The sequence below is a fragment of the Rhincodon typus genome, chromosome 7 (genome assembly GCF_021869965.1).
Source record: "Rhincodon typus isolate 14 chromosome 7, sRhiTyp1.1, whole genome shotgun sequence".
Lineage (NCBI taxonomy): Eukaryota > Metazoa > Chordata > Chondrichthyes > Orectolobiformes > Rhincodontidae > Rhincodon > Rhincodon typus.
The window spans coordinates 44,400,194-44,412,327 of record NC_063338.1 but is presented as its reverse complement, the minus strand read 5'-3'; the positions used below and the strand labels follow the sequence as shown (position 1 = coordinate 44,412,327).

At 39.6% G+C, this 12,134-nt stretch overlaps 1 protein-coding gene across 9 annotated transcripts in view; it reads left to right on the top strand.

The window, feature by feature from the left end:
• LOC109938494 (mitogen-activated protein kinase kinase kinase 20-like) overlaps window positions 1–12,134 on the top strand; it is a 121,809-nt gene that overhangs the window by 48,874 nt on the left and 60,801 nt on the right. For all 9 annotated transcript variants that reach the window (XM_048599039.1, XM_048599044.1, XM_048599045.1 and 6 more), the window contains exons 9-10: window positions 2,787–2,861; window positions 6,452–6,558. In XM_048599039.1, coding sequence (XP_048454996.1) covers window positions 2,787–2,861; window positions 6,452–6,558 — 182 coding nt within the window. The remainder of the gene's footprint in view (window positions 1–2,786; window positions 2,862–6,451; window positions 6,559–12,134) is intronic.

The window sequence follows — 12,134 nt, the reverse complement described above, 5'->3', positions numbered from 1 at the left end:
CCATCCCAGGCCCCAAGAAGACTTTCCACATCAAGCAGATGTTCACCTGCACATCTGCCAATGTGGTATACTGCATCCGCTGTACCCGGTGTGGCTTCCTCTACATCGGGGAAACCAAGCGGAGACTCGGGGACCGCTTTGCAGAACACTTACGCTCGGTTCGCAACAAACAACTGCACCTCCCAGTCGCGAACCATTTCAACCCGCCCTCCCATTCCTCAGACGACATGTCCATCCTGGGCCTCCTGCAGTGCCACAACGATGCCACCCGAAGGTTGCAGGAACAGCAACTCATATTCCGCTTGGGAACCCTGCAGCCCAATGGTATCAATGTGGATTTCACAAGTTTCAAAATCTCCCCTCCCCCCACCGCATCCCAAAACCAGTCCAACTCGTCCCTGCCTCCCTAACCTGTTCTTCCTCCCACCTATCCCCTCCTCCCACCTCAAGCCGCACCTCCATCTCCTACCGACCAACCTCATCCCGCCCCCTTGACCTGTCCGTCCTCCCTGGACTGACCTATCCCCTTCCTAACTCCCTACCTACACTCACCTTTCCTGGCCCCATCCCCGCCTCTTCGACCTGTTTGTTTCCTCTCCACCTATCCTCTCCTCTATCCCTCTTCTATCCGCCTCCCACTCTCTCCCTATTTATTTCAAAACCCCCTTCCCCTCCCCCTTTTCTGATGAAGGGTCTAGGCCCGAAACGTCAGCCTCTCTGCTCCTATGATGCTGCTTGGCCTGCTGTGTTCATCCAGCCCTGCAACAAGTTTTATTAGTAAATTTGACATTGTTACTAAGACTATTGGAAAACCTAGGACAATATGTCTGTCTCCTTCAAAGTCCTGAGATGTTTTGCTTCCACCTTTCCGGTCCTTATAACATCGTCAAATTGGCTGGAGTTTAATACAGAATTCAGCATTAACGCTTTCAGAGTTATTACCTTGTACGACAATTGTAGGGAACAAAGGTTTACTTACTTGAGTATTCAGTGATATTGAATCCAGAAAATATCTATTGCAAAATCTGTACATTGAGTCAATGGTATGGTGGAGAGCCAATATTACTTGTTGAAATCAAAACACAAATTGCTGAAGAAACTCCGCAGGTACGGCAGTTTCTGTGGCAGCATTGTTTCTAAACTTCAGCATTCACAGTTCTTTGTTTTATCTCCTTGTATAAATGCTGTTCATGAGAACATAACTTTATTTTCTTGACTTTCCCAAGCTTGGAGCATTTGTTTTTAAAAGACCCAGTTTAACAACTCAGCAAGTGTCTTAGTCAGTAAATATAACATGCGGTGGGCTAATAAGCCATATACGGTAGTAACATAACTTTCCTCCAGGTCTGTGCTGATTTAACTGACATGTGGAGGTTGATTTAATATCTCTTGGGTAGAATGGGGAAATTTGGCCTGCTCACAATCTTCTTATTGCCCATTGCACATGTGCACATTTAATGAGAACACGAGCAGACTTATCAACAATGTTTCGTGCAGTTAAACAGTTCACCAGCACACTCTAAAAGCTACTGTTAAAGATAAACCTCATCACAATCTTATTCCAAGTGTAGACAAAAGGACAGAATTCTACAGGTGAGATGAGTGTGACTGCCTTTGATATCAAGACAGCATTTGACTGAGTTTGGTATTGCAGAGGCCTAGAGAAACTGGAGTTGACCAGAATTGGTGAGGGAATGCTCTTCACTGGTGAGAGTCATACCTAGATCAAAGGATGATGCTTGTGGTTGTTGGCTGTCAGTCACCTTTGTTCCAGGACATCACTGCAAGAGTTTCTCAGGTTATTAATGTCCTAGTCCCAACTACCTTCAGCTGCTTGACCTTCCCTCATCATGATGTCAGAAGTGGAGATTTTCACTGCTTCAGTACCATTTGTGATACTTAAAGTACTGAAGGAACCATGCCGGCACGCAACAAAATATGAGCAACCTTCATGCGTTGGCCAATAAGTGGAAAGTAAAATTCTTTTCACATATGTTCAAGGTAATGATTATCTGTCATGAAAGAATCTACCCATCCTCTCTTGACATTCAATGACATTGCTATCAGTGCGTCACACACCATGACAACGTTTCATCAAGCCTCATTTGATAGCACTTTCCAAACCTGTGACCTCTACTATCTGAAAGGACAAGGGCACCTGAAAGTTTCTGCAAAACCATACACTGCCCTGACTTGGAGCTATATTGCTGTTTTTTTCATTGTTTTTGGGTCACAATTCTGGAACTTCTTCCTACACCACTGACTGCTGTAGTTCAACATTAACCTTTCGTGGGCAATTAGGGACGTGGGGAGGTGATGGCCTAGTGGTATTAATGCTGGACTGTTAATCTGGAGACCAAGATTATGTTCTGGGGATCTGGGTTTGAATCCGGCCATGGCAGATCATGGAATCTGAATTCAATAAATATCTAGAATTAAGAATCTGGTGATGACCATGAATCCATTGTCGATTGTCAGGAAAAACCCATTTGATTCACTGTGTCATTTAGGGAAGGAAACTGCCATCCTTACCTTGTCTGGCCTATATGTGACTCTAGACCCACAGCAATGTGGTTGATTCTTAATCTACCCTCTGGACAATAAATGTTGCCCTAGCCAACGACACACTCATCCCATTAATGAATAAAGAAATTAGCGACTGCCAACATGTTGGCTTCACATCCAGAAAGGAAATTGAGAAGTTCCCGACCTTTGTTGGTTCTATTCTTAGTGCTTCTTTTTTAAAGATTCACCTTTGTGTAATATTTGTTCTATTCTTATTTCAGAGATTGACCATTCCGAAGGGCTGTCCTGCCAGTTTCGCAGAACTCCTGCATCAGTGCTGGGAAACGGATCCCAAAGTGCGTTCTGAGATTTAAAACAATTTTTTTTTATGTTAAATGAATGCTATTGATGACAGTTGATTTGGGAGGAAGGGACTGTTGAGGAGGTTCTGCTGTTACCTTACAGCATTATCCAATACAAGATTTACAGTCTTCGGAGACCCACATTTTCATAAGCCACGTAAATCTCCATTTGACTTTCTATGAATGAAATCAACAGAAGAGACCATTTCTAAATAGTGGTGGATCTCTCTTAGAGATCTCTTGGGATCATCTTACTGTGTATGAACACATTGCAGCCTTCTGTACTTTTGTTTTTAGACCTCCGAAAATGTTGATAGATTCCACAAATGTAACCATTTATAACCATAGTTCCTTCACAAAGCCTGAAGCATCTAATGCAATGTTCCTAAAACGTACTGATTGAGAGGTAGAGCAACGTACTGTGTTAAAAGTGTAAAGAAAAATACAGCTGTGATTCACTCGTTTATGGTGCTTTTATTTTGCAATCGTGTTATATTATACCAATCTCCATGGGCTCCTAACTCCCATTTATCCTACTCGCCCAATGTGGCTCTCCATAGGCCCATAGGAGGTCAGTTTGAGAATACTGCCTTGCTTTCCTGTCCATGCATGCAGCAGAATGATGTCACTCTAGCTCTTAGTTTCCACCAGTTTCTAATTGGGCAGCTTGCCATGATCAGCAGTATGCCACATTTCAGAGTCGCCACTATCGTTCTCCAAGCTACTATTACTAAATAGAACTGCACACTGCCCTCCTGTACAAATACAATCAGCATCAATTATCTGAAAATCAAGTACTATTCTTGCAGAAAATTACTGACAAGATCTTCACCACTTAGTGTGGATGGACTGTATTCTTGCTGCTGACATTGATGTCGTGACTCACATTTAATAGGCCAGAAGTGGAGTCAGTGAATGTGGCAGCAGCTTTCAAGATGGACACAACAGTGGTCTACTGCTGTCAGAATAATGAAGGTCATATTTATGAGTGCAGCTGCCAACAGGAGTACTGTGCACTTGCTATCAGCTACTCACTTTTAACATAAAATGACCTATAGAACTTTTCAATCTATTGGACTTCACCAAAATAATTTAAACTCTGATATTTTGCATTTGCACTGTTTCTCTTCAGGATTTGGCTTTTTGAAATGATGTATTTGCGGGCATTTCTTTTTCACGTTTGTATTGCTGTTAGAAGTCAGTGCTTTACATATGCTGTCTCCTTTCTTCAGAAAGAAATAGTTGTACTGTCAATCACAGTTACCGCATTATGATTTTTTTGGTGTTACAGAAGTAGATTAAATGTCACTGCAGTATTAGTCACTGTTCTCAAAGCTGTAGAAAAGCACTAGCTTCCACATGCTGATTCAGTACTAAAAGGTGTAAATGTTGTAAAGAAAATAAAATAAGCAACTTCAGTGCAATGATTATCCAGAACTAAACAACTGTTTGATTAATTAAGAGCATGAGATCAGATCATTAAGTTCTCGAGCCGTTCAGTGAGATTGTAGTTGATTGGTATCTTAACTCCATCCACCTGCCCTAGTATTAAACTCCCTTGTCCAGCAAAAGCCTATAGATCTCAGTTTTAAATTTCCCATTGAGCTAGCATCTACAGCTTTCTTTTGGGACTGCTTTCCAAACTTCTTCTATCCTTTGTTTGAAGAAGTATTTCCTAAGTTCTCCTCTGAAATGCCTGGCTTTGATTCTATTTATTTTCTAATCAAGAACATACACAGAAGTTGCTGGAAAAGCTCTGTGAGCCTGGCAGCATCTGTGAAGAGAAAATCAGAGTTAACGTTTCAGGTCCGGTGACCCTTCCTCAGACTCTCGAACCTCTAATCAACCTGTTCAGAGGTGTTATTACATACCTCTAGAGCAAATAGGACTTGATCCCAGGTCTCCTGGCTCAGAGGGACACTACAATGGTTATGACCCCTTCAAATCTCCTGCCAGCTAAAATTTTCTTTCTATGTATCCCAGTACCATCTTTAAAAATCCTAAAAAAAATGAAATCCTCCCTTTAATCCTCTTTATTCCATGGAATGCAGGATGTTATGATCACTGAGAGACCAATAACTTTAAAGTAAAATTTGAATTTCCAATTGACAACCAAAAGGATAGCACAAAATTTCATGTTTCAAGACTTTTACATAACAGTCTAAAAGTACAATTGACTAAAATACTATTCGTGTAGGTAACTGACATTTAAATGATCTGTGGTGACTTTAATGCTTAATTTAAACAAGAGGACCGCCTCGCATACACTTTACACTTTACAGGGTCTTCTAAGTGTCATTCAATTTTCCAAGACCCAGCCCAAAGTGATTGTTGTCTCCCTATAGTTTACATTGTACCTCTTCTTTCCCAGCCTGGCAAATTTAACCTCAGAACAATCAGTCATTTACAGTGAGGATATTTCTAATGAATCTGTTACAGCTCAAGCTGGCAAATCTTCCAGCCTTGATTCTTACGTCACATATTTGATCTTTTCAGTCTGAGCACAAAATTTCTGCTTTATTTTTTCATAGTGAAACATAGAGATTCTCAGCCTCCAGCAGCCCTCTCTCTCCCAGATCTTAGCAGACTGCCTGTACCTGGGTTTTCAGAGATAACTTAAAACTGTTGTCCTCTCAAGCCTATGTGCATAACAACATGAAATACATGGACTTGTATCCAAGGAGAAATGCTGATTAACTATCCTTGTGACCGCAATCAAATGAATCCTGGAATCAAATGAATCATTAAAGCATAATTGTTTATACCCCGACATTCTCAACACCTCCCTGAGTCTTTGGAAATTAGCTGTCAAACAACTGAACAATGTTGCTGACATTGTGTGAAAACCTTTTCAACTTCCTTCCAAAAAAAAACCCCAGGCTTCCCTTAATATTTAACATATCAACCAGCACATTATCACTTCATTTTATCCTAAATTCAAAGCCCGTTATAATCTTATAAGCTTCATGTTTTGAACAAAGTCAAATTTATGTCCCTTTTAATATCCTAACCATTGAAGCCCTCATCACATTCAAGTGAGTTGGCACTGTACTGCTTCCAAGAGTAGTATTTCCTGACTAAATGCCCAGAACTAAATGCTCAACTTGACATGGTCCAGCCAGAGCTTTGCGTAGTTGTAGCAAGACTTTCATCCCCTTATATTCTTTCCCTCTAATTATGAAGACTAACCTTTCATTAGTCTTTATGATTTATTTTTACCTACTACTTTAGTGAACTGTGGACTCATAAATCTCCTTGGATCTTTACTATTAAATGATAATCAGATCTAACTTTTTTTGTCTAACAAAGAGAGATCTAACACCTAACTGCTCTACAAACATTTTGCCCACTCACTTAATTCCTCAATATCTCTATGTAATTTTAGGCTCATGTTTTCACTATTCATTATAGTACTGTACCTCAAGTCTATGTTCAGTAACGTTCAATGCAACGTGTATGTTTCAACCAGTTGTTAAAATCGTTGACTTCCATTTAAATTAAATTTATAGAAGAGCCCCACGGTGTACAGGATATGTAATTATTTGATTACTGCATTTATGTTTGCTTGTTGTTGGTTCCTACAGAAAAGGCCAAATTTTAAACAGGTCTTGGGGATTCTTGAGATTATGTCACATGACAGCAAACTTCCAGACCAATGCAATTCCTTTCTGCATAATAAGGCTCAATGGAGGTAAGCTTTTATCCTCTTCCAGCGTATTGGATGATCATTTTAATCTGTTGAGTCTTTTACCTTTGCAATATATGCTAAATACTGCAACTAGGTTATACTTTGATATAATTGGTGTAGTACTAGAAAAGTGACACACAAAGACCTGCAACTTTGAAAATGGGTATCTTATTGTGCTACTCAAGCATCTGTAGAATAGAGATCTGCATTTATGCTGTCTCTGATACAGTGTAAAATCATTGTGTTTGCTTCCATTATGTACATATTGTGCTGTCACCAGCTGGAGTGCTGCACATCTACTGTTGACAGCACACTGTCAATACAGAAACTGTATTCTGCAATTCCACAATCCAAACTATGTAAATATGTTATGTACTGATAGCTTTATCCTGTATTTAAATTTTTTTGGCAGTTTAAGTAGACATTATCGCTTCGAAATTAACTTGATTCATTCATCTCGCAAATTAACTTTAAACATTCTTAGTCATCTCTCATGTTTGACAATGTTAATGGCTACTGAGGCTATCAATAAGTACAAAAAATGATTGCCTGAACTGATGACTTTGCCATGATGGAGAGAACTTGTGGATTTTGATGTTTTTAACGTGTACAGCTATAAATATTATTACTTCAGCAAGTCCAAAGGATTGAGTGATGCCTGTTTAGATTATTTGCCATCTTGTGGGCATCACTGAGGAATTGCATATTGTTGGAAATTTTTGCTCATTAGAATAATAAAAACTCTATAAATATGGAAGCAGTTGATAAAGTTCATGATTACATATTTCCATTACTTTGGTTATTTTCTGAAGGAAGATTAATTTTTAATAGCCTATAAATTTTAAAGTTTACTCGTGTTGGACTCACAGCTGATGACAGGCCACATAGTTGAGATATTGCAGGGTAGCTGTCACTCCTGGAATTAGAGCTAGTATCCACAGAAAATATGATAGCAAAATATTGAGGGGGCGGAATTTCTGCTCCTATGATGCTGCTTGGCCTGCTGTGTTCATCCAGCTCTGCACCTTGTTGTCTCGGATTCTCCAGCATCTGCAGTTCCTACTATCTCTGATTCAAAATTGTAATGTTGAGATCAGTTGATGTGCCCACTGCAGGTTTAGTTGGAGAGCTGGAAGTTAGCTGTATGTGGTTTGAATTGTCATAAATACATCTTATTGTTCAATGGTTCCCACTCAGTTCTGTATTAAGCAATTATTATCATTATCCTATGCAGCCATGATACTAATTCAGAACTATATTCTTACTACAACAGTGGTCAAAGTAGAAGGAAAGCCTTGGCAGAGGGAGATGTTTAATTGTAAGGAGAACAGCACAAATGAGCTTGTAATACATTCCATGAATGTTTTGCAACCAAGCTGTTGCATCAAGAAATTCAATTATGACAAACATTTACTGTCTGAATGGAAAAAGTGAGCCTGAGCATGAGGTGAAGAGTTATTTTTATTTGTCACATGAGGTCATATAAATAGCATTGCTCTCTGCTAAAAGCATAGAGGCAGTGACTCAACTGAGACTAATGAGTGTTGCAAGGTTTGCATATTGCAGCTGTATACTGTAACATCTGCGTCATGTGTTCTAATGTATGTTTGTTGTGGTTAATATAGCACTCTATGTATTATTTTAATTTAGAGATTGTGTTGGTACTGAGATGCAGAAAATGTTTTATTGATTGTGCCAATAGTCATATCTTCACAAGATTGAAATGTGAAACTAAAGTTCTTGAGCAGGGACAAAAATGTTTTTTTCCAAAGATAATGGGATGAAGTGGGTGTCATAACTAGTAAATGCAGCCCTGTTTGAATAAAAAGTTTTCAGTAAATGGCTCATTGGGAAATAAAGCAGGCATATGGGTTTCACAGTAAATGCTTGTATTTAAGAAATGAAACCATAAGCAAAGGTGAAAATCACAAAAGCGCATGTAATAAAAATGGGATTTGGCATAATCCATCAAAGTAAACTGGAAATATTATGCAGGCAATATCAGGTCTTGTTGTTAAGGGTTAATCTATTCATTCCATAAATAATTCTTAACAAATTTATTAATTGTTCTCTCTTGCCCAATTAAGAAGTTGGCACCCTGCCTTCATATGTTTCAGTGCAGAACAGTCAAGAATCATTGTAAGATATGCAGAGGACGGTTAGGTTTATAGGTAAATGGGGCAAAGTGGTAATGTCAGTGCATTACTTATCCAGAAACAGGGGGTAAAGCTGAGGACATGGTTTTAAATACTACCATGACAGCTAGTGAAATTTAAATTCAATTAATAATTCTGGAATATAAAACCATTCTCAATAATGACGACTATGATAGTCAGCATTCTTTTTTGTAAAATCTCACCTGGCTCACTAATGTCCTTTAGGGAAGGAAGTATGCTTTCCTTAGCCATTCTGGCCTACATGTGACTTCAGATGCGCAGTAATGTGGCTGTCTCTTAACTGCCCTCTGAAATGACCTAGCAATCCATTCAGTTTCTAGGGCAGTTAGGGATGAGCAACAAATGCTGGCTTTGCCATTGGCATTGGCATCCTATGAATGAATAAGGAAAAAAGAAAGGTCTTGTAGTGCAGTGGGTAACATCCTGCCTCTGAGCTGGAAACTCCAGGCTCTAGCACTTCCTGACCAAGGAAGGTGACTCCAGATTGAGAATTAAATTCTAAATCCTCCCAATGGATGCCAATGGCAGGCAGTAAGAATGGGAGGTTAGCTAGGAAAGAATTGTAGCCATTTTTAGCACTGTTCATTGCTCTAAGCTCCATGCACAGAAAAGTGTATGTTCCTATAGCAACTTTGACTTCTTGGTCAGGCTCTTTGGCTCAGTTAGTTGGAAGCCAACGTGGATCAGCTTGATGTCAAAAGCACAGAGTTCAATCCTTGTTCTGACTGGGTGGATTCAGGACCTGCCTTCTTTCCTTACCTGTGGTAGAGGTTGTGAAGCTGTGGGTCAGACATACCTACAGTTAAAAAAATTACATTTTTTTTGCTCATAGCCTTCCCTCAAAGAGTTGTATGCAATTGGGAACCCCTCCTCATGTCAGGTGACAACTTGCATTTTACCAGCCTGGGACATTGGCTTTATTAAGTTTAATGGTACAAAGGTAAGGTAGACACACTAACACTTGAGTCACATTGGGTGAAGCAGTGGTCTGGACAGTGTGGTTCAATTTCAGCATGATTCCAGAAAAGGAAGGAATTTTAAAATTGAAGTTGGTGTTCAGTTCAAGATGCTTAGGATGTTTATGATAGATATACCAAGAAAAACTATTATAAAGACAATTGTTCTTTAGAGAAAAATAAGCTCCAAAATGAGAGGGCAATGAAAAAGAAATAATTATAGGATAGTCAGGTTAATATCTGCCACTGGGAAAATACCAGAGTCTATTATAAAGGATATATTGCAAAATATTTAGAAATACATAATTCAAGAAAATTTAGCATGGCTTCAAAAGGTAGAAATCATGCTTGAAACATCTATGACAGTTCTTTTGAGGAGAATATAAACAGGATCGAAAAAGCAGTACCAATGGATATAATCTATATGAATTTCCAAAAGACGTTCATTGATGTGCTAAGCATTAGGCTACTCAATAAAAGTCCAAGGTGTTTGTGAAGCACATTAGCGTAGATAAAAGATTGACTGACTAACAGACAAAGAGTTGGGATAAAGGGGTCATTTTCAGGATGGCAAGCTGTAACTAATGATGTGCCACAGGGATCAGTGCTGCAGCCACAGTTATTTGCTAACTATTAATTATTGGTATGATGGAAGTGAATGTAATATAGCCAAGTTTGCAGATGACTCAAAAAAAGAACAGACAGCAAGTAGTGAGGATGACACAAAGAGTCTGCAGATGGATATTGAAAGGTTAAGTGAGTGGGCAAAATTTTGGCAGATGAAATATAATGTGGAAAAATGTATGGTTACTCACTTTGGCAGGAAGAATACAAGAGCTGAATATTATTTAAATTGGAAAAGACTACAGAAGTGTGCAGCACAGTGATTTAGGGTCCTTGTGCATGGATTACAAAAAGCTAACATACAAATTCAGTGGGTGATAGAAAAGGCAAATGGACTGTTGGCCTTTATTTCTAAGGAAATGCAGTATAAAAATAGGAATGTTTTGCTAAAATTATAGAAGGCACTAGTCAGACCACAGTTAGAGCACAGTGAACAGATTTGGGCCCCTTATCTGAAGAAAGATGTATTGACATTGGATGTGGTCCAGAGAAGGTTTTACTAGGTTGAGTTTGGGTATGGAAAGATTGTCTTAAGATGTGAGGTTGAGACGGTTGGGCTTGTACTCATTGGAGCTTAGAAGATTGATATCTTCTTAAATCTTATTAAAACACACCAGATTTTTAAAGGTCTTGACAGGGTAGATGCACAGAGGTTGTGGGAGAGCTTAGGACCAGAAGGTGTCACTTCAGGGTAAGGGGTTGCCCATTTAAAACACGGCTGAGGAGGAATCCCTTCTCTCAAAGGATAGTGAATTTGTGAAATTCTTTTTATGGATCTCTCTAAATAGGCACAGGATATTCTGAAAGGGGAGGGTAAGCAGCCATAGATTGTGGTACATATTGGTACTAACGGCATAGACAAGATGAGAGATGATACCCTGCAAAGGGAATTTAGGGAGTTATATAGAAAATTGAAAAGCAGGACTTCTAGGGTTGTATTCTCAGGATTACTCCTTGTGCCACGTGCCAGTGAAGCCAGAAATAGGAAGATAATGCAATTGAATGTGTGGCTAAAGAGTTGGTGTAGGAGGGAGCTCTTATCTTTAGTCAAAAAAAGGAGGCTTACACAATGATTATGAAACTGAAGACAAACAGAGTCTTGAAGAACACAAAGATAGCAGGAAAGAACTCAAGACGAGTAATTAAGAGGGCTAAAAGGAGCCATGAAATGTCTTTGGGAAACCTGATAAAGGAAAATCCAAAGGCATTTCATACATTTATAAGGAGGAAGGGAAAGGGTTGGTCCATTAGGAGAACGGAGGGGATTTATGAGTAGAGATGGAGGAAATGGGTGAAGTCCTTAACGAATGCTTTGCATTGGTATTCACAAAGGAGAAGGACGTGGGTCTAGGGAGGGTTAGGTTGATATTCCAGAGCATTTAAATATAAAACAGGAGGTGGAGTTGGGTATTTTTAGAAGCATTAAAATAGATATGTCCCCAGAACCTGATGGGATCTATTTGAGAATGCTGAATGAAGTAGGTGAGGAAATTGTTTCAGAGATAGTAGGAACTGCAGATGCTGGAGAATCTGAGATAACAAGGTGTAGAGCTGGATGAACACAGCAGGCCAAGCAGCATCAGAGGAGCAGGAAGGCTGACGTTTCGGGTCTAGACCCTTCTTCAGAAATGGGGGAGGGGAAGGGGGTTCTGAAATAAATAGGGAGAGAGGGGGAGGCGAATAGAAGATGGCTAGAGGAGAAGATAGGTGGAGAGGAGACAGACAGGTCAAAGAGGCGGGGATGGAGCCAGTAAAGGTGAGTGTAGGTGGGGAGTTAGGGAGGAGATAGGTCAGTCCAGGGAGGACAGACAGGTCAAGGGGG